The 24,068-nt window shown below is 58.9% G+C and overlaps 1 protein-coding gene across 4 annotated transcripts in view; it reads left to right on the forward strand.

Annotated features, from left to right (window-relative positions):
- Positions 1-23,892, forward strand: part of SEC16A (SEC16 homolog A, endoplasmic reticulum export factor) — a 32,313-nt gene extending 8,421 nt beyond the window's left edge. The window contains exons 3-31 of one of the 4 annotated variants that reach the window (XM_082656025.1): positions 631-770; positions 2,822-2,919; positions 4,808-4,934; positions 5,416-5,578; positions 5,689-5,863; positions 6,847-6,989; positions 7,624-7,685; positions 7,792-7,930; positions 8,321-8,557; positions 9,652-9,749; positions 10,274-10,355; positions 10,542-10,659; positions 10,808-10,919; positions 11,060-11,165; positions 11,847-11,987; positions 12,872-12,985; positions 13,165-13,357; positions 13,840-14,085; positions 14,573-14,655; positions 15,830-15,988; positions 17,472-17,552; positions 17,742-17,798; positions 17,929-18,040; positions 18,449-18,586; positions 18,861-18,946; positions 19,725-19,799; positions 20,316-20,375; positions 21,301-21,378; positions 22,325-23,892. In XM_082656025.1, the coding sequence (XP_082512151.1) occupies positions 631-770; positions 2,822-2,919; positions 4,808-4,934; positions 5,416-5,578; positions 5,689-5,863; positions 6,847-6,989; positions 7,624-7,685; positions 7,792-7,930; positions 8,321-8,557; positions 9,652-9,749; positions 10,274-10,355; positions 10,542-10,659; positions 10,808-10,919; positions 11,060-11,165; positions 11,847-11,987; positions 12,872-12,985; positions 13,165-13,357; positions 13,840-14,085; positions 14,573-14,655; positions 15,830-15,988; positions 17,472-17,552; positions 17,742-17,798; positions 17,929-18,040; positions 18,449-18,586; positions 18,861-18,946; positions 19,725-19,799; positions 20,316-20,375; positions 21,301-21,378; positions 22,325-22,390 (3,489 nt within the window). In that variant the 3' untranslated portion in view covers positions 22,391-23,892. The remainder of the gene's footprint in view (positions 1-630; positions 771-2,821; positions 2,920-4,807; positions 4,935-5,415; positions 5,579-5,688; positions 5,864-6,846; positions 6,990-7,623; positions 7,686-7,791; positions 7,931-8,320; positions 8,558-9,651; positions 9,750-10,273; positions 10,356-10,541; positions 10,660-10,807; positions 10,920-11,059; positions 11,166-11,846; positions 11,988-12,871; positions 12,986-13,164; positions 13,358-13,839; positions 14,086-14,572; positions 14,656-15,829; positions 15,989-17,471; positions 17,553-17,741; positions 17,799-17,928; positions 18,041-18,448; positions 18,587-18,860; positions 18,947-19,724; positions 19,800-20,315; positions 20,376-21,300; positions 21,379-22,324) is intronic. The other 3 variants (XM_082656026.1, XM_082656027.1, XM_082656028.1) reach the window with 3 other exon arrangements.
- The last annotated feature ends 176 nt before the right edge of the window (positions 23,893-24,068 follow it).

A 24,068-nucleotide genomic window follows, 5' to 3' on the forward strand; every position in this document is an offset into this window, starting at 1 on the left:
GGGAGCCCACTTCCTTCTGCCTTGTCTCTGCAGATTCCAGTAGTGGTTAAGAACAAGTCCATTTTATGTGATTTCTCGTCCTCTGCTGGGTGATGGTGGAGCGTCAGGCTGAGTCAGGAAGGACTGATGCGGGCTCGTGCCTGGGTCACCTCGTCTCTACTTCAAGTCCCGACATAGCCGTAGAGCCATGGGGGTTCATCGGTCTGTAATGGGGCTGAAAGCCTCGTAAGGATAGAATACGATACTCCTTTTGAGGCTGCCTGTAGCTTCAGGACCCGTTCCAGTGGACCCTCGTTCTTTTGCTTCCCTGAGATGGTGTCTGAAACGGGACCCGAGCTTGTGGGGTCATGGCATCTATGCAAGTGAGACCTCGGGAAGCAGAAGACAGAGTCCTCACGAGTCACCGCAGGACCCGGGTCATGGCCCGCTGATGGTGGGCCGTCTCCTGAGCACGGCCAGGGCAGTCTGTCTTAGGAATGTGGCCGTGGATTTCATTTTTTTTGATTGTTTCGCATGAAGGAAGCCCCGTGTCTGGGGCCCATCCGGAGAGCACCGCCCGTACCGTGAGAACTCGTGCCGGTTGCTCGATGAGTTGGCTCTTGGCATCTAACGGAGGCATCCTTCTTTCAGCAGGACATCTACGGCCTCTATGAGCCCAGATACAGGCCCTACGATGGTGCAGCCGCTGCCTTCGCAGACAGCTACCGCTACCCCGAGCTCGAGCGGCCCAGCTCCCGGGCGAGTCACTGCTCGGACCGGCCAGCTGCCAGGTGATTGACGTTTATGTTGCCGGCTGTGGTAGTAACTTAGTGATTTGAAAAGGACCGTGTTTGTAAAGAACCATACAGACCTGTTTAACGTGTGTTTACGTTCTGTGGGTGTGGACAGATGATAGGATGCATCTTTAAATCGAGATAAGCGCGCTGCTGCCAGGTCACGGATGTGTCATCAGTTGGCCTTTGGTCAGACCCGACCCTGTGCAGCGCCACCAGGAAGCCACCCCTGCCCTCGTGCGGGCTTCCTCCCAGCCCGGGCAGTGGTCCCGTCGCCGAGGGACGCACACAGCTCCGCGGGTGCCGAGGCAGCGTTTCCCCCGTGCAGGTCCTTCGCCGCCTCTGGTGACGGGGTGCCCGGACTCCCGGGCCAGGCAGGCGCGGGCCAGAACATGGAGTGGTCTGTTGGCAGCGGCCGCCGCAAGCCTGGGCTCTGTCCCGGGCACTGCCCGCCGGGCTGCGAGGCCGCCAGCCACTCCCTCCCGCTTCTCTCTCCCCTGACAGATCTCCTCTCAGTTTTGCGATCACAGATGAGGCATTTTGAAAGAGTCTTGGCATCATGCCTTCTGCTGAGTAAAAGCTTAGGCAGGCCACAGTCCTCCCCCCAGGGGTGTCGGGGGCTCCGAAGGAAGCGCGGGGCTGCAGAGCCCGCCCGCTGTGGCTCCTCCCGTGCCCCGGGCCCTCGTCTCACCGGGCCGGGTTTGCCATGAGGGTGCAAGGCTCCTTCGGCTCATAATAGAGTCTGGGCGCGGGTGAAGACCGCGTCCACGCACCACCTTTCAAAATCGGGGCTGCTTTTGCTGCTTCCCACGTCTTCAGTAGCTCACCTGGAGACGAGGCCCTGCCTCTGTGAGCCGGCCCGTCCAGCTGGCCCCCCTCCGTCGCTGGGAGGGACACGCTGAGCCACTGGGCCTGGCGCTCTGGGAGGTGAGACTGGAGTCCCAAGTGGGCGTTCTGATTCGGGGAGAGCAGCGGGCAGGTGTGTTCTAGAAGCCCTGAGAGGCGAGGGAGGGTGGAGGCAGGGGCCGGGGCGCACCTTGCTCTGCCGCTTGTCGCCTGCAGGCCCGGTCGGGTTACCTGGCAGGGCTTTGTTGTCGTGTCCCCACCGCTCACATGGAGGGAGAGCAGCCTCTCCCCTCTCCTGCCCTGTGCGTGTGTGCACATGTGTGTGCAGGCCTGCGTGTTGTGCGTGTGCCTGGTGTGGTCACATCCCGGCAGGAGGGGAGAACGAGCCTTGGGTTTCTGCGGCGGAGTCTTTCCTGACGGGCGCCCGGGGCTGGAGAGGGCAGCGGGGTGGGCGTGCTCTGGCTCTGCCCTTGGTCAGGTCACTTTTCTGGAGCTCCCCCTGGTGGTGGGTGGAGGCGGTGCACTGGGGTGCTCCCTCCAGGGCCCCCACCCAGCGGGTGCTGTCCCTGTGGCAGGTGGGGGGGCCGGACACTCCTGAGGGGCAGCTGCACCCCCAGGAGTGAGCCATTCCCCAGGGGTACACGAGGCACAGTTTAGAATCTTCCTGCCCCGGAAGACCTGCTACCTGCCTGTCCTGCTCAGGGTCGGCAGCACAGCTGGGCCTGGGAAGCCAGCCTTGATCTGGCCCGTGTCGTGAGTCCTGGGCCGTCAGCTGGCAGGGTGCGAGGGCCCTTTTCCCCGCGCAGGACACGCGGGTCGCGGTCTGTGTAGAGGGTGTTACAGTCGGCGCCCGCTTGGTCTTGATAGCTCAGTGCTTTTTGCTTCTGCTGAGCATGATGTCAAAAACGTGAGACCCTGCTTTTAAGCACTGGCTGTATAGCATGCAGCACTGAGCACGCGAGAAGGGTTAGTTCTTTTATGCTGAACGGCACTTAAATAGTTATTTCAACAGATAAATTTTAATTTGCCGTATGGTAGGGAATCCTGCAATCTTACCATTGTTACTGGTTCGGATCTCCTGATGAGAATTTTTTCACAACCAAGGTGCTCTGTTGTGAATGCCTGTTGCTCTGGGTGTAATTTGTGTCCCACTTTAAGAAACAGGTAATTTGTTTTTTAACAGCACTGTGTGTTTTTTTCAGGCAAGGGTATCCTGAAGGTTACTATAATTCCAAAAGTGGATGGAGCAGTCAGAGTGACTACTATGCAAATTATTATTCCAGCCAGTACGATTATGGAGGTATGTTCAGGCGTTTTCATCGGTCGACGGCCAGCAGATTCAGACCGTTCAGACCGTTCGTGCGGCTGGGTGCAGAGTGGCGCGCTGTGGGATTTCTTAGGAAACCTTCCCTTTTGGTAGTCTTACGATCTTAGCTAAGAGCCAAAATAATTGAAAGTAGTTTGCGTCTAGAAATAATTATATCGCTATTTTTCATTAAGAAATTATATCTTAATTGTAGCGTTGTGTCTGTATCGTATTAGTAGTTTTCTTTGATTTTCCAGCAAAGCATAATTATCAGTAGTTCTAGAGTATGTAACTTGTCCACATGTGGCTGTTTAAATTGATTAAAATCAGTAAAATGAGGGACCGGCTGCTCACTGCAGTGGCCACGTGTGACGTGCTCCACATGTGGCCAGAGTCCCCACATCACACAGGGCAGACGCAGGACGTTCTGGGTGCCACTGCTGTCTGGCAGTGTGTGCGTCTTGGCACGTGTCCCCTGAGCCGCCCTGCTGGTCCCCCTGCCAGGCTGTGGCCCTCACCGTCCCAACATGGCTACCCGCTTCTGCGTCCCCTGGGGCTCTTCCTCCACTTTTGTGTTTGGACTGCTTCATGCGTAGTTCTGCACATGCTCAAAGTGGTGTATCTGGTTTGCTCATGATGTTAATGTGCTTTTTTCCTCTGCATTTGCTTTATTTATTTATTTATTTATTTTTGGCTGCGTTGGGTCTTTGTTGTTGCCCGCGGGCTTTCTCTAGTTGCGGTGAGCGGGGGCTACTCTTCGTTGTGGCGAGCAGGTGCTACTCTTCGTTGCGGTGCGCAGGCTTTTCATTGTGGTGGCTTCTCTTGTTGTGGAGCATGGGCTCTAGGCACGTGGGCTTCAGTAGTTGCGGTGTGTGGGCTTCATTAGTTACAGCGTGCAGGCTCAGTAGTTGTGGCACGCGGGCTTCAGTAGTTGTGGTTCGTGGGCTCTAGAGCACAGCCTCAGTAGTTGTGGTGCACGGGCTTAGTTGCTCCGCACAACTAAGAAGATGTTGGATCTTCCTGGACCAGGGCTCGAACCCGTGTCCCCTGCATTGGCTGGCAGATTTGTCCCCTGCATTGGCAGGTGGATTCTTAACCACTGTGCCACCAGGGAAGTCCCTTAATGTGCTTTTTTTTTTTTTTTGCGCGGTACGCGGACCTCTCACTGCTGTGGCCTCTCCCGTTGCGGAGCACAGGCTCCGGACGTGCAGGCTCAGCGGCCGTGGCTCACGGGCCCAGCCGCTCCGCGGCATGTGGGATCTTCCCGGACCGGGGCACGAACCCGCGTCCCCTGCATCGGCAGGCGGACTCTCAACCACTGCGCCACCAGGGAGGCCCCTTAACGTGCTTTTTTAGAGTAATCTAGTTTTGAGAGTGTTTTTTAAATTTTGTTTTTTATTCAGGTACGGTTGTTGTGCAAGGTTGTGCTAATCTCTGCTGTACAGCAAGCAAGGTGACTCGGTTGCGCACACACATTCTGTTGTCATATTCTTTTCCCTTACGGTTTATCCCGGGAGACTGGATGCGGCCCCCGCGCTCCACAGTGGGTCTTGTTTATCCGTTGAGAGTATTTCCTAAAGCTCTTTGGCTCACGTTAGAGAAAAGAGATGCGAATAGAAAAAATTGTTGTTTTCTTGTTAATCACGTGCGTTGAGAGAAAAACTGTCAGTGGCCGTTAGGTATCACAGTACAGGCAGGACACGGCCGTGTCCTCTGGTGTCTCACAGTTAACACTCCCTGGGGTCGTGCTGATTTTCGGGAGGAAAGTTTGGTTGCTCTCTGAGGCTGAAAGCATTCTTCAGTCCTGGGGTGGCCTGGTTTTGTGACGGCCAGAGGGGTGTCTTTTGCACATTGTACTGACCCATTAATCTCTCGCCTGCAGATCCAGGTCACTGGGATCGGTACCACTATGGTTCTCGGTCCAGGGACCCCCGCACCTATGACCGGAGGTGTTGGTATGACGCTGAGTACGAACCGTATAGGAAGGAAAGCTATGCTTATGGGGACAGGTTGGTGGAATAGATTTTGCTAAGGAGGGTGGGTCGTGATCAGCTGCGCTTCTGCGTCTGTGCCCTCGGGTCTTTGTAATTCACTCAAGAGCTACAGTTGTGTCTGGCTTCCTGGGGGGCAGTCACCATCGGGAGGAACAGGATGAACTGGCCCTCCCAGTGGCTCTCTCCTTGGGCTCTTGGAGGGGGACTGGCCTCAGAACCAGCGCCGCGCGTCAGTTCATCCTCCTCTTCTCGGGTCCGTGAGAGGGGTGACCACCTCAGACGGACCCCCAGCCTGCCTCTCTAACCCTAAGGCAGGGTCTGAACTTGGCCTTGGGATGCGGTGACTCCATTCGAGGGTGGGCTCTGACGAGCACTGTCCGTAGGATCGGGACTCGCGGCGGCGAGGACCTGGGGGGCTCACTGCCACGTGGCACGGGAGCATGGGCCCTGGAGGTACTCTCCCCGAGCCCCGGCCTCTGCCCCTCTGCTTCCCCAGGCCTGAGAAATACGACGACCACTGGAGGTACGACCCCCGCTTCACCGGGAGTTTTGACGACGAGCCCGAGCCCCACAGGGACCCTTACGGGGAGGAGGTGGACCGGCGGAGCGAGCACTCAGCGCGGAGCCTGCACAGCAGCTTCAGCTCCCACTCCCACCAGGTGGGCGGGCGGGCGGGGGCCGGCCCGGGCCCCAGGGTTCTGGTGGCCGCCTGGGGTCCCGCCGCAGGCGTGGCAAAGAGACTTCACCTGTTTGCTCTTTGCTCTCTAAGAGTCAGGTGTACAGAGGTCGCAACGTGACTGCTGGGCCCTACGAGGCGCCCCCTCCACCGGGCTCCTTCCACGGCGATTATGCCTACGGCCCCTACAGCGGCGATTTCCACGGCACCCCGGGCTTCCCGGAGTACGGCTACCCTGCTGAGGCCAGCTGGCCCTCCGTGGACCAAGGTGTGTGTGGCGAGGCCCTGCGTGCCCACAGGGGCAGAGGGAGGCCGAGGCCCACCTTGGGGCGGCGTCCCGAGCCTGGGATGGGAGAGGGGGACTGAGTCGTCACCAGGATGGGGATTGGCAATGGCTTGGCCTGGGTATCCCTGCCGAGCAAGGGCCCTATGCCACCACGTGCCCGTCCTGAGGGGCAGCGCTTGCCACGCTAGGCTGCTGGTGCCCTGTGGGCTGCAGTCTGGCTCACAGGCCTGGGAGCTGCCCGGCCTGTCCATCGTGTCCACTTCAGTGTGGCTCTGACCTCAGGCTCCTCTGCCACGTTCTTGGGCAGGGCCTCAGTGTAGCCCCAGTGCCGACCACACGGGTCCGTGGATCTTGGAGGGAAACTTGAAAAACTCCAGTTCGTATGCTTATCACCAGGCCACATTCTCAATTCGCCTTTGAGATATTTGATCAAATGCTGTTTCTTGGAAAACTGCGCAGGTGTGTGAAGTTTTAGAACATGACAGTATACAGTATAAAATAATGGACTTTCTTAAAGCGCTATTCGATTCAAAATTTCACCTCCTGTTTGGCTTGAGGTGTTTCACTCTTGGTCGTTTTCCTTGCCGCTCCCTCCGATGCTCGTGGTCTGAGGGTGAGGCTGTGAAGAGCGCTCAGGGCGCAGGGGCTGAGGGGCCACCTGAGCAGCAGGAAGCACGAGCGCTGCTTTCTGTGAGCAGCGCCTCCTGGCGGCTTTTAAAGGAGCGTCCTCAGCTTAGAGGAGAGTGTTCTCACTTTAACGCTTAGGATGTTTTTCTGGCATATGTTTAAGTTCTATTTTTTAATAGGATATTTAACAATTACTAACTACAGTTGAAAGTCAGTTCATCTTGATGATCTGTGATTCCAGCTGCATGGGCATCTGGAAAATCTCAGCTGTTGATTTAGTTCAGAAGCGTTAAAAAGTGACCTACGGGTTGTTTCTTTCTCATTTTATTTAAATGTAGCTCCATCGAGACCAGCTTCTCCTGAGAAATTCTCTGGGCCGCACACCTGTGCCAGGTTCGGTCCTGGGGGTCAGCTCATCAAAGTGATTCCAAATCTGCCTTCAGAAGGACAGCCTGCGTTGGTTGAAATTCACAGCATGGAGGTAATTCCACGGGGAGAAGCTGCGCGTCGCCCTCCAGGTTGCACGTGCTCTGCAGTTTGTCACCTTCAGCTCGTGTGCTGTTGTCTGAAGACACAGGCTTGGGAATGCTTACTTCCGCGAATCCTCAGTTTGTCGGTCGTTTCAGTTCTGCTTGGTCATCTTTCCCTCCCGGACTCAGCATTTTCAGAGTCTGCGCTGGGTGTCGTGTTAGACTTGGTTTTATTGTATGTTCCTTTTCTGTCTTTAAGTGAATTCCTGACTTTGGGGTGAGGACCCTGTCCGTACTCATTTTACTGCTGATTCTGGAGAGCGGGCAGAGGTGCCTCACGATCTCGGGGGGCTGGTGCGGGGCGCCCTGCTCCGTGCCCTGACCGGCCTCTTCCATCACGTGCATCCAGGCCCTGCCTCAGAGTCTGGGGGGTGGGTCTCACTGCTTAAACAGAGTTTGAAAGTCACTGTTGTGGAACGAGTTGCCCATACTCCGTGAGGGAGGCTTTGCCTCCCCACTTGGAGGGACAGGCCGTCCTGAGGATGGCGTCCGTTCCTCTGTCGGCCGATGTAGCCAGGCCGGGCGTTGACCTGCCTGCCCCCGTGAACAGCTCTCTCTCTGTCCCCTCTCCTGTCCCCACCTCAGACCTTGCTGCAACACACGCCAGAGCAGGAGGAGATGCGGGCGTTCCCGGGGCCTCTTGGCAAGTACGTGCCCCACGATCGCGTCCGCGGTGCCTCTCCGCCGGCGGTGCCGAGCACGGCCTCGCAGGTGCAGTGGCTGCTGTTCACCGAGTGTGTGTTCTTTTTGCAGAGATGACACCCATAAAGTGGATGTTATTAATTTTGCACAGAGCAAAGCTACAAAATGTTTACAGAATGAAAATTTAATTGACAAAGAGTCCGCAAGTCTTCTTTGGAGCTTTATTGTTCTGTTATGCAGACAGAACGGGGTACGTGTCTCCTTCCTTGAACCGCTCTTCTCGTGGGCCTCTAGTCCCGGGAGTCCTCAGCACCCCCGAGGAGGGTTAGGCGGGATTTCTGCGCCAGGCTGCACCGTCCAGGGGCTCCCCCAGGACGGGTGTCTCGGCGGTGCTTTGGGGACGCGGCAGCCAAGCGGGGTGCGTGGTTTGGGGTGAAGGGCGGTTTGGGCTCCCGGTCATCGGCCCGTCCGGTGCATGCGGCCTGCCCGCCTCGCTCCCGGCCGAGGCGGTCGAAGTCGCTCGCCCGCGAAGGCCCTTCGTGGGCCTCCCCCGACCAGGGCCGGGGTCCCGTCACTCCCGCAGGAGGGTGCTGCTTGTGGTTAAGCCTGTCTCCCTTCCTGCCCCTGCTGCCCCTCGCAGACCGTGGTGGGCACGGACATCGCGGAACTCTTGTTACGAGACCACCGAACCGTGTGGCTTCCTGGGAAGTCGCCCAGTGAGGCCAACCTGATCGATTTCACTCATGAGCCTGCGGAGCAGGTGGAGGAGGAGTCCGGGGAGGCCCAGCTCTCGTTTCTCACTGACAGTCAGGCCGCCACCACCCTTGAGAAGGACACGGAGCGGTTCCGAGAGCTGCTGCTCTACGGCCGGAAGAAGGTGAGCGGCCCGAGCTCGGGCGCGGGGCGGGGGGCAGGGCCTGCTCCCGGGGCGCCAGCGTCTAGAGCGGAACGCGCTGCCGGGGTCTTGTTCTGCAAAGACTGTCTGGCACCTCGTGTGTCGTGTCTCTGAAGGTGCGAATAGTGGCTTCTCCAGCGCTGCTGGTGTCAGACGTGCAGGTTCCGTTTTTAGTCATCTGACAGACGCGTAGACTGAGCTCAGGCTGCACCGCTGCCGTGTGTAGCGTGTCTCGGGGTAAACACGTGTGCGACACAGAGGCAGCGCGTTCTCACACAGTTGGGGTGAGCTCACCGCGCCACCGCGAGTGGGTGCTGGGCACAGCCCGGGCCCAGGTGGGGAGCGCCTTGGGGACACGCCCCGGTTTTGCTCTGTGGGGCACCTGGTGGTGCAGCGGGCGCGGGGGGGGGCACAGTTGGAGCGCCTGCTGGGCTCTGGCAGCGGGGGTCTGGCGGGCCCGGAGTTCTTGGCACTCTTATGTCACGATAGACTCAGAAGACGCATGTTTGGTGAGTAAATGGTCTTAATGTGGCCGTTTTACAGCTAGTTGAAATCTTCTGATCTGTTACATTTAATTACCGTTTCTCTGTTGCAACGTTTCTGCTTCCTGGTCACAAGTTTTCTAAGTTGTGGCCCAGATCACTTTGGATACAGGGAGGCTGAAGTAATCAAGGCCCTGTTGGTGCTGAGCACAGGCCCTCAGGGCCCAGGGGTCACTCGGGGCCTGGGGAGTTCACGTCCCCCGGCCTTTCTCATGGCGGAGATGACAGGTGGGAGAAGGCCGTGCTACTTCTCCGTCGTCCCTGGTTCTGACGGTGTGCTCGTCCTGTGCTGGTGATGAAAGCGGGGTTCCTACGCGGAGACGCCCTCCCGCAGGGACTCTGCGGCTACAGCGAAAACGGTGAAACTCGCCCGCTCTTCGTTTTTGAACTGGGAGCGTGTGTGTTGGAGCCTTTGATCCGCTTGCTTTTTCACGTGCAGCCGAGCCCTCTCCTCCTCCGTGACCGCGTGTGACGACACACGTCCCGTCGCTCCCGCTGTTCTCGGGGTTCAGGGAGCCTCTCGCTGCTTTGCAGGATGCTCTGGAGTCGGCGATGAAGAACGGCTTGTGGGGTCACGCCCTGTTACTTGCCAGCAAGATGGACAGCCGGACGCACGCCAGAGTCATGACCAGGTGAGGAGTCCGGGCGTGCCTGCAGGCGGGGGTCCGGGCCTCGTCAGCTGTGGGAAGCCCCCAGTCCCCATACTCTTGTCAGAGGAAGCTGGGGAGTCCCGTCTGCCACCCACGGCTGTGGGCGTGCTGGGCCCTCTTCCTCGGGTTGCGTTGCTAAAGGAGTTACTTTTTTTTGGTTAACTTCAGGCTTTTTAATTCTATAAAATCTCAGCAGGGAGTTCCCTGGCAGTCCAGTGTTCAGGACTGTGCGCTTCCACTGCCAGGGGCCCTGGTTCAGTCCCTGGTCCGGGAACTAAGACCCCGCATGCCGCGCAGTGTGACCCGCCCCCCCCCCAAAAAAATCTCAGTGAACTCCATCGTCTGCATCCTTTACAGCCTTTTAAAGACATTGCAGTGTGTACACTTGGCCCAGGTCAAGCATCAAGCCAGTCACCAAAGCGTCTGAGATGAGACCAGACTAGTTTTTCGTGTCCTGTTTACTGAACCAGGCTGAGTTAGGGCTTTCTCTGTTCACGTCTGCCCAGGTTCGCCAACAGCCTTCCGATCAACGACCCTCTGCAGACGGTCTACCAGCTGATGTCCGGGCGGATGCCAGCCGCGTCCACGGTCAGTATGGGGGTCCTCACGGCAGCCTCCGCAGCTCAGTCATCTGTTCAGAGCCCGCTCCCAGGAGGGCTCGCCTCCCAGGCGCGAGGCTAGCGTTTCCATCCTGCTCCTGGAGTTTGAGCACTGCAGAGTTGAGCTGGCAGTGTGTTCCAAGGATGAGGGTTTTCTGCTTGTCTCTGGTTTCAGTGTTGTGGAGATGAGAAGTGGGGAGACTGGCGGCCGCACCTGGCCATGGTTTTGTCCAACCTGAACAACAACGTGGACGTGGAAGCCCGGGCGATGGCCACAATGGGGGACACTCTGGGTAGGTCAGACGCCGACGTAGAAGGCGGGCCTGGGGCTGCCGTCAGATGCTCGGGAGCCCGAGACCGTCCCTCCGTCTGGGGTGTCTCTGAGCGCTCCGATCTCCGGGGGGCCTGTGGCCGAGGCCCGCCTGCTTTCTGTCCCTTCAGCCTCGAGAGGGCTCCTTGACGCCGCACACTTCTGCTACCTCGTGGCCCAGGTTGGATTTGGGGTTTATACCAAGAAAACCACGAAACTTGTCTTAATTGGATCAAACCACAGGTGAGGAATTGCATCAGTATAGTGGCATCCGCTTCCCTTAGAAAGGAAAAGCCCCTCCCTTGGCTAACCCAGACTGGCGCGCGGAGCGCTGGCCCTGCGGTGACCTGCTCAAAGGTGATGGCCGCTCATGTCCTCCACAGTTTGCCATTTTTAAAGTTCGCGACCAACGAAGCTATTCAGAGGACAGAAGCCTATGAGTACGCGCAGTCCCTGGGGGCGCAGCCCTGCTCCTTCCCCAGCTTCCAGGTGGGTGGGGCCCCACGGCTCCAGCTCTGATGGGGGTGGGGGGGCAGGGCTGGCGGAGTGGGTGCTGACAAGACCACAGTCGTTCGGGGGTTTTATTCAAAAAACGTAAAGAACAATGAAGTGTTTTTGGAGATGTTTGATCTGTAATGTTCGAGAATTAAAGTTTGCCGAATTGAGAATTTTGTTAGCATTTTGGTTCTTAATGTTTTATGTATTAAAAGCTTTTAGTGTTTGGTTTCAAGTACTTTTCTATCAGCTGTGGACCATGTTTCGGGAGGGTGGTATCTGACCAGGACTGTGCGTGTGTGTCTGAAACGGGGCAGAGCGTCAGTGCCAACAGAGCAGGGTGACTGCGCTGGCGGCTCCCGAGAGGCGGTCATCGCGGGGCGCGTGCGCATGGCGGCACCTCGTGGTCACTCCGTGGTCACTCGGTGGCCGAGAGCCCTGACGGCTCTGTTAAGGGTGTTGAAGAGAGAAAGTGAGTTTCTCAGAAGCTTAGTTGTTTCCCCTGATGTAAAGCAGCTCAGGGAACGGGCCCGGCTCTGCCGTGGGCGGGCACTGGGGGCGCACAGGAGGGACGCGACCGTGCAGGGCAGCGCCAGCCCGCGGGAGGGCACAGGTGCCGCTGGGGACCAGTGGGGGCACGCGGCACACCGCTCAGCTCGCCGTCTGTCTGTCCAGGTGTTTAAGTTCATCTACTGCTGCCGCCTGGCTGAGATGGGGCTCGCCACGCAGGCCTTCCACTACTGCGAGGTGATCGCCAAGAGCGTCCTAGCGCAGCCCCGCGGACACTCCTCAGTGCTCCTCCGCCAGCTGGTTCAGGTAACGTCTTCCTCGACGTCGCCGTGCCCGTGCGCCACGTGGGGCCACGTGGGGTGCTCATGACCAGAGGGTGTGCGGGACTGCCTGCTCGGCCCAGTTAAGATCCTGCATGTTCTCGGGCATAGTTGGTGTTTTGCAGTGCAGCACAGGAGCCCTTGGGGCATCCCGTGCAGAGACTTGGAGGTAAGGCTGGGTGTGAGAAGGACCCTGCCTGCAGGAGGCTCGTGTCTCGAGGCATCCTCGCCTCGCGCTTAGCGCTGTGAGGTTCTGGGAGCCGCAGCCTGGGGTGGGTCCCGGCTGCGGCCCCGCGGCCCCAGGCTCTCGCTCCGGAAGACGGAGACCGCATGACCACCCTCCCACCTGCGCCCGGACAAGGGGCGCCGCGTCAGTGTGTTCCTCTCCTCCTGGAGCTTCGTTTCTGGAATCTGTCCATGTGATACCAAAAATGTTTTTATTACGGGAACTTCGGGACACCTGCAGAAACAGGGTAATTCGAGAACCTGTTTCCAGCTGGCAGCTTCAGCAGTTAACGCGAGGTCAGGCGTGTTGGGCCCGTGCCCGCCTGCTGCCCCCCAGAGCGTGAGCATTGCCAGGGCGGTTGGCATCTCAGTGAGTGGAGCTGAGCAGAGGTGGGCTCAGCTCCCGCGGGTCCAGATGCCGCGGGCTCCGTGCCGTTGGCTCGGCGGGCTGGCGCAGTGGGTGCTCGCGCTCCAGGCGGTCAGGGACGGGCCGCGTGAGCCCGCCTCAGGAAGGTCCCCGCAGCGGACGAGGGCTGCGCCTCTGACGTTGCAGGCGCGCTTGCTCCACGTCCCAGTGGGTTTCGAAGGCACGGTTTGGCCGCTATCACCTGTGGGAACAGGGTCTTCATCTGCCTGTGTTTCCAGGTCGCCTCCCAGCTGCGCCTCTTCGACCCTCAGCTGAAGGAGAAGCCGGAGGAGGAGGCCGCTGCGGAGCCTGCCTGGCTGGTCCAGCTGCAGCTCATGGAGAAGCAGGTGAAGGTGCGCTGGGCTCCGGTCGTGGGGCCCGACGGGGAGCCGTGTTCACGCGGAAGGTGGCGGGTGTGAGCAGCTCAGCTCAGCGGCGCCCGGTGCCCGGCGGGGGGGACGGTGCACCTGGGCCATGGCGGGTCCGCGCGGTCGGCGGCCGGCATGGAGACCCTGAGGTCCTTCTCCCTCAGGAGGGCACCGCGGCCTGGAGCCTGGACAGAGCCTTCCCCCCACGCTGTCCCAGCTCGCCACGCTCCGAGGTGGGGCCGTGTGACGGCCCAGCACCCGTGCAGCCGGCAGGCCTGGGCACCGAGAACGCGCTGCTGGCGCCGCCAGTGCCCAGCGCTGACCACTTGGGCCAGGACGTGCGGCTGCTGCCCTCAGGTGAGCCCGCGCCGCCCTGGGCCCCTGTTCTGAACGTGGAGCGTCCCTGTCTTGGTGCCCAGAGGGTCGGGCCATCTGTCCCCACCTCAGCCCTCTGCTTTCTCTCTGTCCCTCCCTCCCTTGGTGTGAGCCCACTGGTCTCGCGGCCTTAAAGGTCTGGCTGAGTGGGCGGGGGGTGCAGGAGGTGCGGGGGGGACTCAGTGAAGGCAGAGCCGGCCCTGGGCCAGGCGGCCGCTCGCTGGGCTGTGTCGGAGTCGTGCTGCGGCTTAGAGCCCACGCCCCGTGCTGTGCTGAGTGAGGTCCTCCCCTCAGCCCTGAAAAATGTGTGTCCCGCTTCCCTAAACCAGTGACAGCCCGGCAGCTTCAGCCTTTGTGCTTGGACGGTTTGTTCCTTGGCCCTCGATGAAGGAAACATGCCTTGCGGAAGTCACTGGAGTGAGCACGTAACCTCAGGCTTTCTCTTGTCCGCCGTCTCCCCGCAGCTCCACTGACGCTCCCCGACGGTCAGCCGGCCTTCCCCGCCAGGGTGCTGATGTGCCCAGTGCCACCACCCGTGGGCCCTGGCGAGCTGGGGCCTGGCTGTGGACCCCCAGGGGCTGCACTTGGCCTTCCAGAGCCCTCTGGGCCTGATCCTGTGGCTCCGTACCCAGGGCCTGGCCTGCCATCTGGCGCACCGTCTCTCCAAGAGACTGAACATCTGCTCCCGGAGGCCAGGAGCCAGGACGCAGGTGGGTCTGCGAGGTGCCGTCTGGAGACCAGAGCGAACTTGGCTTTGGCGTTGAAGGGGCTAACTGGTAGGAGAGACTTAAGTCGTTCACACTTGGAGCAAAGCACGTTCCTTAGTGTGTGCCGAAAGTTCTAGAAGCTGATTGAAGAGCGGTGACTTGACCTTTTGTTGGGATGTGAGGTGGGAGTGGGTGTCCAGGGCGTGGCCGGGGGGCGCCCGCCTGCAGCCTTTGTAAAGGCACTGGGGAGGCCGTGACCCTCCTTCTGGAGGGCGGTCTTGTCCCTGACCATCTGTCTACTTGCACGGCCTGGCTTGAAAAGAGAAACTATTTTCACATATTTCGGCACATTCCATTCTTGAAGCCCACATCGGGAGGCGTGGTAGGAGGGGCTGCGCGTGTCTCCAGCAGCGTCTCTTGGCCGCGCCTGCTCCCTCTGCTGTGGGCTTGGTGATGCCGCCGTCACAGGAGCTCTCGTTTCCCTTGACAGGAATGATGCCACAAGAGGCACCCGGCAGAAACGCGCTGTCGGAGCTAGGAGAAGAGGATTTTGGTGGAAAATTTGCTAATGTGGTACTTTCCCACTTCTTTTTTGTTTTTTAAGCTATTTTTCATGAACTCCACTGAATAAGTATTCAAACTCTTTGTTCTTAAGTTGTAAGTAGAAAGATAATACTTAAAATTATCAGATTATCTTTTGAATCGTTTCTTAAAGAGAAAACTTGAATCCTTAAAATGTGAAGAGCTGATGAAAACATTAACGGGGAAAAGATAATTTAATAGTGTAAAGATAGGTATTTTAAGGAGAAGAAACGCTCATCTACCATGAAACTGCCTTGTCGATTTTAACTTTTCTAAAATGGAAAAACTTCCCTGATTTCTGCATCTCTTTCTACAATAGGATTCGTAAAATTTTCAGTGGTGTTTTTAAAACCAAGATTCATTTTATCAGACGTGCTTGATATAAATACCACCTTGGTGTGCTGTAATCCCAGTGATGGGGGGTGGGAGGATAAACGCTTTTATGTAAACTGCATTCTGGAAGCTTCTTTACAGATACCCTGCTCTTTTTGGGCATCCCATCAGCAGGCAATTGCTGTAGTCTAAACTCTCCTTACGTGTTCCACCGTTAAAATATTCTGTCCCTGTGAAAGTAAAAATGAGAGTTAACTGTATTGAAAACAGTCTCAACCAAGGGATAAATATTTTTTTAAATGCTTCTATCTTTTATTTTTTTATTTTTTATTTTTGCGGTACGCGGGCCTCTCACTGCTGTGGCCTCTCCCGTTGCGGAGCACAGGCTCCGGACGCGCAGGCTCAGCGGCCATGGCTCACGGGCCCAGCCGCTCCGCGGCATGTGGGATCCTCCCGGACCGGGGCACGAACCCGCGTCCCCTGCATCGGCAGGTGGGCTCCCAACCACTGCGCCACCAGGGAAGCCCGCTTCTATCTTTTAAAATGCCCACTGCCACCCCCTCTAACCAGTCTTCTCCTCGGTGCACACACGTATCCCATCTCCTCCGGCCCAGCAACCCCATAGAATTCCCGAATCCGCATCGTGAGCGCCGTGATGCTCCTAGAAGACGTTGCCCTTGAGTCCAGCCGGCCCTGGGGAAGCGGGGGGGCCGCGCTCCCCAGCCCCTCGGTGCCTGGCTCTGCTCGCCGTAGTGGCGTAGCCTCTCGTGGAGTCTTAGGAGCCCCTGGGGAGGAGCCCCCGGTGAGCCTGCTTCATGTTACCTTGGGACAGGGCTCCTCAAGGACGTCCCAGGGCTCCGAGCCACCTCCGGGCTGGGGGAGCGCTGGCTCAGGGGCCCTGCAGCCGCCTCCGCCTCCGCCACTGACGCCCACGCCCGACGTGAAGAGACCTGTCCAGGCAGCCAGGAAAGAGACCAAGGAGCCTAAGAAGGTGACTCCCAGCCCCCAGCTGGGCGGGGCCGGGGGCGGGGCCGGGGCTCCTCCCCTGTCCTCACGCTGAGGCGAGGAGAAGGAATGTGTTTCTGTTTAAATCAAGCCGGAGGGGCAGTGAGCGTGTGGTGAAGCGCGAGTGTTTGTGTGTCCGTGTCCACGTGTAAGCCCGCCAGCTCAGAGCTGGAGCCGGGCCTGCCTCCTGGACGCCCACGGGTCCAGGGCCCGTCCACACGCTCCCCAGGGGGTGGGCTCTGCCCGACCCCCGTCACCACTGCTTGGCTTCGGCTCTTCCCGAAATTCCCGCGGAGGAGGTGCCTCCTTGGCGTTGTGTAGTGAGGTCGCTCGTGAGCGCACGCGCGGTTGTACGTGTCCTTTCTCCCAGCGCAGGGCGTTCGGGGTTATTGGGGATAAAGCCCACGAGCGCTCTCGTCTGTGTCTTTTGGTGGCAGATGCGCTTGTTCCTCTTGGGTGTAGCCCGAGGTCACAGGACAGCTGTGTGTGTGGCTCTAGAGCGCCCTGCCAGCCCGTCCTCCTCAGTGGGTTACCAGGCACCCCTTCCAGCGGCCCCGTCCTCACCCCGGGGGCTGCGTTGTCGGCCATCGTGCTGGGCTTAGTGACACTTGGCTGTGGGTTCGTGTGCTTCTTCCCCCTCCACGTCCTCAAATGTGTGGGGCTGGCTCAGGTCTCCTCCCGTCCTTCGTGGGGTCCTCAGAGGTCGGCAGGCGTTGTTGCATGTTGTGGACGCAGGTCCTGCCGGATGTGCGTGTGTGCACACCTCCTCCAGCCTGTGGGTGGCTTTTAACGGCTACTGTCTTAGGTAAACACAAGTGTGATTCAAAACGTGCGCGGGCCGTGAGGTAGAGCAGGACCTTCAGACGGGGTGTGACGTGCAGGGGGCTGCTCCCCGCCCAGCACGGGGCCGTCCGCTCTGCCGCAGATTCAGAGAAGCGGGTGAGGGGGTGTGGAGTTGCTGCTGCCTTTTGTGGTAGACGTCCAGGGCAGCGTATGAAGAATAAAGTCAATGTCCCTGAAGCCTAATCTCTGCCAGCCTCCGAGCACGAGGGCCTCTTCATAGAGCCCACGCGGACTCCCCAGCCGTCGCCACCCCTGCGGGGGGATGTCTCAGGCCGCTCATTTGTTGGCATTCAGACGTGAAACGCTCCAAGAGGCGAGCTGTTGTTGTAATTTTTTTTAAGTGTGGTAAAGTGTACAGAAAACTTACCACTTTCACTGATTTAAGTGCCTGGCTCTGGGGCCTCAAGCACACTGTCGTGCACCCGTCCCGGGACTTTCTCATCTTCCCAGACTGAAGCCCTGCCCCCCAGGCTCGCTGCCGCCCGGCCCACACCTGCTTCCTGTCTCCGCGGCTTAGCCGCCTCCAGGCGCGCGTGGGCCACACAGGCTTGGTTGGCCCTTGTGTGTTGGGCTCCTTGCGCTCAGCGCCAGGCCCTCAGGGTTGTCCTGGTGGTTTTTATGTCCAGAGCAGCGACTCCTGGTTCTCTCGTTGGCTGCCTGTGAAGAAGAGGACAGAAGCTTACTTGCCAGACGACAAGAACAAATCGGTGCGTCCTGCTGGGTGGGCCCGGGGGGGCCAGTGGGTCCCGCAGCGGCGCATCCGCCTGCCTGTCTGCGTGGAGTGACGGCTCCGGAGCGGACCTGAGCCGGCGCCTCGGAAGCAGTCAGGTTCTGATTTCTGATTCTGTCCAGCTTTTGCTACTGAGTTTTCTTTTTACCTTTCACAATCGTGGCAGATCGTCTGGGATGAAAAGAAGAACCGCTGGGTGGACACGAACGAGCCAGAGGAGGAGGTGAGCCGGGATCCAGGCGCTCGCTGTGGCCGGGTGGGGAGCCCCGCCCTGGGCAGGGGCCTCCGTCTGCAGGGGTCTCCGTGGGCTCCGGGTCAGCGCGCAGACCCCGCACTGGTCTTTCCCTCCGCAGAAGAAGGCTCCACCCCCACCTCCAACATCCCTTCCCAAGGCTCTGCAAGCTGCCCACCCTGGCCCTGGAGGGCCCCCCAGACCCGCTGTGAACATGTATTCTAGAAAAGCAGGTAACGACGGCCAACCAGAAATCAGAGTTCACTTGGGTAATTTGTTTGTCCTACAGGCGGGCCAGAGTTCAGCGATGATAACGTGCCCGCAAGGTGGTAGTTAGTTTCCCACCAGGAGGAGGACTGGTTTTCTGAGGATGAGTCCCCGGGGCGTGGGGGCCAGCTCTCTAGAGAGTTCAGCGTTCCTGGGCGGACCGTCGTATCACTGGGGAGCTCAGGGCGGAGCGGATGCGATCGGCCGTGCCGTGGTGTGAAGTGGGACCCCTCGCCCGGGCAGAAGCCAAGCAAGTGTGCCCCAGGAGGGGCCCCCTTCCGGGCCAGGCCGCCCCCGGGAGCGGAAGCCTGGCGTGGTGCTCTCCGGACCCCAGGAGGACGGCGGGGTGACCTCGCTCCCTCTCCCCGTGGCAGCCCGAGCCCGAGCGCGCTACGTGGACGTCTTGAACCCGGGGGGCCCCCAGCGGAGCGAGCCTGCCCTTGCTCCCGCGGACTTCTTTGCGCCCCTGGCCCCGCTCCCAATTCCCACACACCTGTTCGGACCAGACCCAGGTAGGCAGCACGGGAGCAGCTGTCTGTGTGCAGCTTCCGACCTTTGGCCTCTTTCTGAGAGCCTCTGGCCTTAATCCTCTTTTAAGAAGAAATAACTGCTCACCCACACGCAGAGCGCCCGCGGTTCCCCTGTGCTTGTCTGCGGGCTTGTTTCCCTTGGCCTGCCTGAGGACCTGGGTGCAGCTCTCCCCTGGGGCTGTTCCCTTTGGGCCCCAGCGACGGGGGGTGGGGTGGGGGGGACGAGTGACCACCTCCCCCACTGTCCCCTTCACAGATGAAGAGGAAGCACTGGCCGCCGAGGGGGCTGGCGGGGAAGGGCAGGCACCGACGGGGGGGCCAGAGCCTGCCTCGGAGCCCAAGGTGAGCAGTGCCGTGGGCCCGGGCGGGGGGCCGGGCAGTGGGAATTCGCCTCCTGCCCCGACCCGAGGCGGCCCTGACCTTCTCCAGAGTCTCGTGTACACAGAGCTTACGGTGTGGGCCACACGCGCATTACCTCGTCATTTTGTCTTGCTGAACTTTTTACAGTGAAGAGGTTTTTTTGAATGATTATAATGTGTATGTGCAACGCAGTCGTTCAGAGTTTGGTCTCTGAGGTTGGTTGGACGTGGATTTCAGCCCTGTCTTCTCCAGTAATTAGCTTTTTTTTTTTTTTTGCGGTACGCGGGCCTCTCACTGCTGTGGCCTCTCCCGTTGTGGAGCACAGGCTCCGGACGTGCAGGCGCAGCGGCCATGGCTCACGGGGCCAGCCGCTCCGCGGCATGTGGGATCTTCCCGGACCGGGGCAGGAACCCGTGTCCCCTGCATCGGCAGGCGGACTCTCAACCACTGCGCCACCAGGGAAGCCCCAGTAATTAGCTTTTTAAAGGTGGGGGTCCCTCAGCGCCTCTGAGCCTCAGCGTCCTGCCCTGTGGATGGGCCGACGAGCGCGCAGATCGCAGGGCCGCGGTGGGGCTCACGGCAGGCGCTCAGTAAGGATGCGCTGTGGGTGTTGGAATAGCAGGTCCTCGCGGCACCCTTTCACGACCCCTCAGCGGGAGCGCCCCGTGGGGTAGAGCGGGCCGTCCTGGGTGGTCCTGCCTCGGTGGGTGCCTCTGATGCACGGGCTTTGCAGTAGCTGGCCTCCCTGCTGTCCCGGCAGGTGCTCAGTTCTGCGGCGACGCTCCCTGGACCTGAACGCCCACCCTCCGGAGCGGACGGTTCCCAGGGAGGAGAGGTAAACGGCGCCCGATGAGCGCATCTGCTGAAGGTCTGGGCTGAGGAAGCTCGTTTTATTGTCCAGATGGCTTCTTTAAAACGCAGTTAATGGGTAGGAAAAGGGCAGCTTAGAAACTTTCTAGAACTCAAAAAGTGTTGTATTCCTTAAGGTCACGCTTGTTTCCGCAGAGTTGTTTGGGAGCTCTGGCTAGAGCGAAGGGCTGCGTGTGTGTTCGGCAGCCGGGCTCGCCCCTCTGCCGGGCTCTCTTGTCCTCGGCCCCTCGGGGGGCACGAGGTCTGGCCGCCTTGGGCCCAGGCCTGGGCAGACCTCCCTCCCCGCAACCAGGGGTCGTTTCCAGTAAAAACTGTACATGAAAACAGGCGTTTCGGGCTAACTCTGGCTTTTCCCCCATCGAGCCGTGCTGACCCTAACGGCGTCACGAAGCTCCTTGGGAGTGAACTGCCGGCTCGGAGCAGTGGCGTGCACGTTGATTACTGTATCTGTCTGTGTCTGTGTGTTCTTGCTGTTTTGTAGCTTTCGCGCCGTAGTTCACTGAGCTCGTTATCACGTGAAGTGAGCCAGCATTTTAACCAGGTACCTGTGGCTGGCCGTGTGCACCGGACATGGATTTGAACGGGGTTGTCTGTCTTTCCTTTGAGATCGCTATGCTGGTCGGTCATCGTGCCCCTGGCCACTGACATTACTTGTCACCTCCCAGCCATCACATGCCTGAGGATGCAGTGTTCCTTTCTTTAGAAGTTGTTAAAGGGTGGTGTTGAATAGCCAGACACATCAACAATCGAACTGACCCCAAGAAGCTTGTAGTGAACGAACAAGTTCTGTGCAAGTGCTCTTTCTGAATTGGTTTTTTCAAATGACTAGCCACAGGCACAGCCTCAGAGAGAGAGAGAGAGAGAGAGAGAGAGAGAGAGAGAGAGAGTGTGTGTGTGTGTGTGTGTGTGTGTGTGTCAGAAGCCCACTGGGTCAGGATGCTCTCATTTGAAAGAGGGAATTCTGTTTTCTGACAAGCACGAGAAGGTTCAGTTCAGGCAGGCAGAGTGAGGCAGTGACAGCCGTCCGGCTCGCTCTGTGTGGGAAATACAGGGATACTTCATCTTCTCTGCGTACTGGGGCACTAAGCTCTTCCCTCGGCTTGGCAGGAAGGCTTCACGTGACTTGTTTTACTTGGGAGTTAAAACGCTGGATCTTGTAGCTGGACCCCTGAGGTCTACAGCAGTCAAAGCACCTGCTGAGGGCTCCCCCGGCGCTGAGTGCCCGCTCAGAGCTCCGTGCCACCTCGTGTGTTGCTCCGGTTCTAAAGCATTGCACTCTGCATGCTGCTTTGGTTTGAACCATTAAATAATTAAGTACAGCGTTGCAAGAAGTATCTTTGACCAGCTTCTGTGGCACACTTGAAAGTATTGGTATTATAAACCCTTTCTCAGAAATAGTACCTGTATTTGCAAATGAAACAAGCCTCCGTGCGCTGTTGTTGAGGTGAGCTCTCTGTGCTTCTCAGGCTCCGGGTGCTCACGCCCCTGCAGGGGGCCCTCCCGCAGCAGCGGTGCCCTTCTACAACCCTGCTCAGTTTGCACAAGTAAGTGCCCCTGCTGTCTCCCCGGGGCGGGTGGGAGCAGGGTGGGGGCTCCCCCGGCGAGACCCTGACTCGCCCGCTCACCCTCTCCGGCTCTGCCACGGCCCTGGGTGGGGGTGCCCCCGCCGGTTCCTGCTGACACTGCTGTGGGGCAGGCCTGACTCCCTCCCCGATGCTGGCCTTGGCCTCCCTTCACCTGGTAGCTCGTGACCTCCAGGCCGGGAAGGTCATGAATGCTTCCTTTTATTTCTCTCCCTCCCAGGCTCTGGCCTGTGGAGGATGGACTGGCCGCCAGTCTGGGGAGCGCAGGTTGGGGGGCAGAGGTCTGTGGGGAGGTCTTGGCCTTCGGGATGCAAAGCCTCACCTGACACCAGCCTGTCCCTGCCCTCACCGCCTCGCGTCGCCGGCCTCGGGCTTCCTCGGGGGCGGGCCTTCCTGCGCCCTGCCCCTTTCTCTCACCCCCGGCTGCCATCTGCTTCTCCATTCCACGATTCGGTAGTTGTTTCCTTCTCTCCTGTAACCTGCATCTTGCAGTTTATGCCTTTACAAAAGCTCCTTGACTGGCATTTCAGTTGGCATTTTCGTGGGAGCAAGAGGAAGCACCTGTGTTCTGTCCACGGCCTCCCCTGGGCATCCCTTGCACCCCTCGGTGGCAGGCCAGACCACGCTCTCCCTGGGCTCTGTAGACACCAGCTGCTGGAGTCAGCCTCACCCCACCACCCTAACCAAGCCGCAGGCACCTTTAAAGGGAATGCCAAGATGTGCTGCTGACTTGGTCTGTGGCCGTGGGCTTGCAAACAGAATAAAACGAACAGAACATGCCTGTTTGCCGAGAGAACGGTCTGTTCTGGCTTCTTCCACAGACCTGCTGATCCTTCCCCCAGGGCCCCCCCCCCCCCGCCGTCGGGGACGGGTGTGCGGAGCTCAGTGCTGTCCCTTGTCGTTTCAGGCCTCTGCTGCCTCGGGAAGTTCAAGGATGGGAAGGATTGGCCAGAGGAAGTACCCAGCATATTGAGCTAGATGGTCCCTGTCCTGGACTGGCATGTGGAACCCTGAAGCGATTATTCCACCAAGAGCTCATCAGACTGATTGCCTGCGACTCCCGTCTGTTCCCAAGTGGAGACGGATGCAGTGATTCAGAAATGATTTATGAAGTGTTGCCGGCATTAATTCCACCCCTTCGGGAAGCTGGAGGAAAAGAGGGAATCTGTGACCTACTAGGATATTCCACCTGAAGGCATGATTTAAGGATCCAGCATTCACAGTCATCTGAGGATGTTACACTAAGTGAAGCTGGAAGCATCTCGGCTACGGGAGGACTTTGCTTTTCAGTAACTAAGGCACCTCTGAAAACCTAACGGTGAATTACTGCCAGGTAATCCCAGGGTCCTTTAAGACGCTGGAAGGAAACTGCACCTCTGACTCAGAGAGGAACGCGGCCAGGGGTGCACGTCCTAACGTGGTCAGCCCCCACCTCGCGCTGTTGAACCTGGAAGGATGCTTCGTCTCAAAGGAAACATGGGCTTCATTTAGCAACAATTCCGTTAGGTTTCGAGCGCGGCCCTCGCTGCTGACGTGTGTTTATCTCCTGTAGCGAAGATGTGTCCAGCCCTGCGTAATTTCCTGTGGCCTCACTAGGACCATGACGCTTCCACGCAGCCGGAGGGACTGACTCTGCTGTCAGCGAGGGGCGGCTCCGTCGCTGGGACAGAGCCACAGGGCCCTTGTGCTCTGACGTGACTGATCCGAGTTAATAAACCAGTGTCACAACTGTGACTGATAAGTTTGGTTTGGACTTTTCCCTGTGGACCAGCTGAGGCCATGTGTTCTGGCCTGCCTTCACGGTGCAGTCCAGTTGTCTGGCTTCCTCTCACCATTGCGTCATTTAAGGAGTTGGTAACATCTTGAAGAAAGTGGCTTAAAATAATTTCTTGTCAGAAGCTCTGGAATCTGATCTTTCTGCACCGAGACCTTCCGTGGCTAATATGCTGACTCAGCCTGTGAACCTGCACAGGAAGACCGCCTCCTGGTCGACTCAGCTTTAAGGCTTCATCGACTGTTCTTAAAACTGTTCACTTTCTTCTTCAGTCTAAGGAAAAGATTTAAATATTTAAAAAAATCATTAGGAAATAATTTCTGTAGAACGCTGGGGGAACCCGGTTTGTTGGGGCTTTAGTCCGAGGGTAGGACTTGTGTGAGGGTGGGGTCCGCGCGGGCTGCTCTGGGCCACCTGCCGTCTAGGAAGGACTCACAGAACGGTTTCCAGAATGTTTCACTGATTCGTCCCTTTGGGAGAGGCCGACCTCGTCGACGGGCAGTCTCCCGGGTCCCAGGGTCAGCGCTCGGTGCGGTTCCTGGGCCGAGACCCACCTGGCGCCCTCGGCTTCCTCCTCAGCCCTGCCCGTCGTCCTCTGTGTCTGACTGCCAGCGACGTTTGATTCGAGAAGCTTCCTCCGAGGCGGGAGCTGCTATTTTTCCTAAGTGCACATTGTTAAATAAAATATTTTGCGCTCTCAAGCCCTTCGCCATGTCTCCTTTTGTTGACTGGAAGCCCGTGGGGAGACCCTGGCCTCACCCGCCCCTTGTGGATTGGCTTATAGAGGCGCCCCGGGCCACTGCTTCCCGTCTTCTGCCAGGCTCGCCCGTTAGGGGCTCCCAGGAAGAAGGGGCCCCTCTCTGATCGGCGGCGGGTG

This window comes from Grampus griseus (assembly GCF_964374135.1).
Source record: "Grampus griseus genome assembly, chromosome: 6".
Classification (NCBI taxonomy): Eukaryota; Metazoa; Chordata; class Mammalia; order Artiodactyla; family Delphinidae; genus Grampus; species Grampus griseus.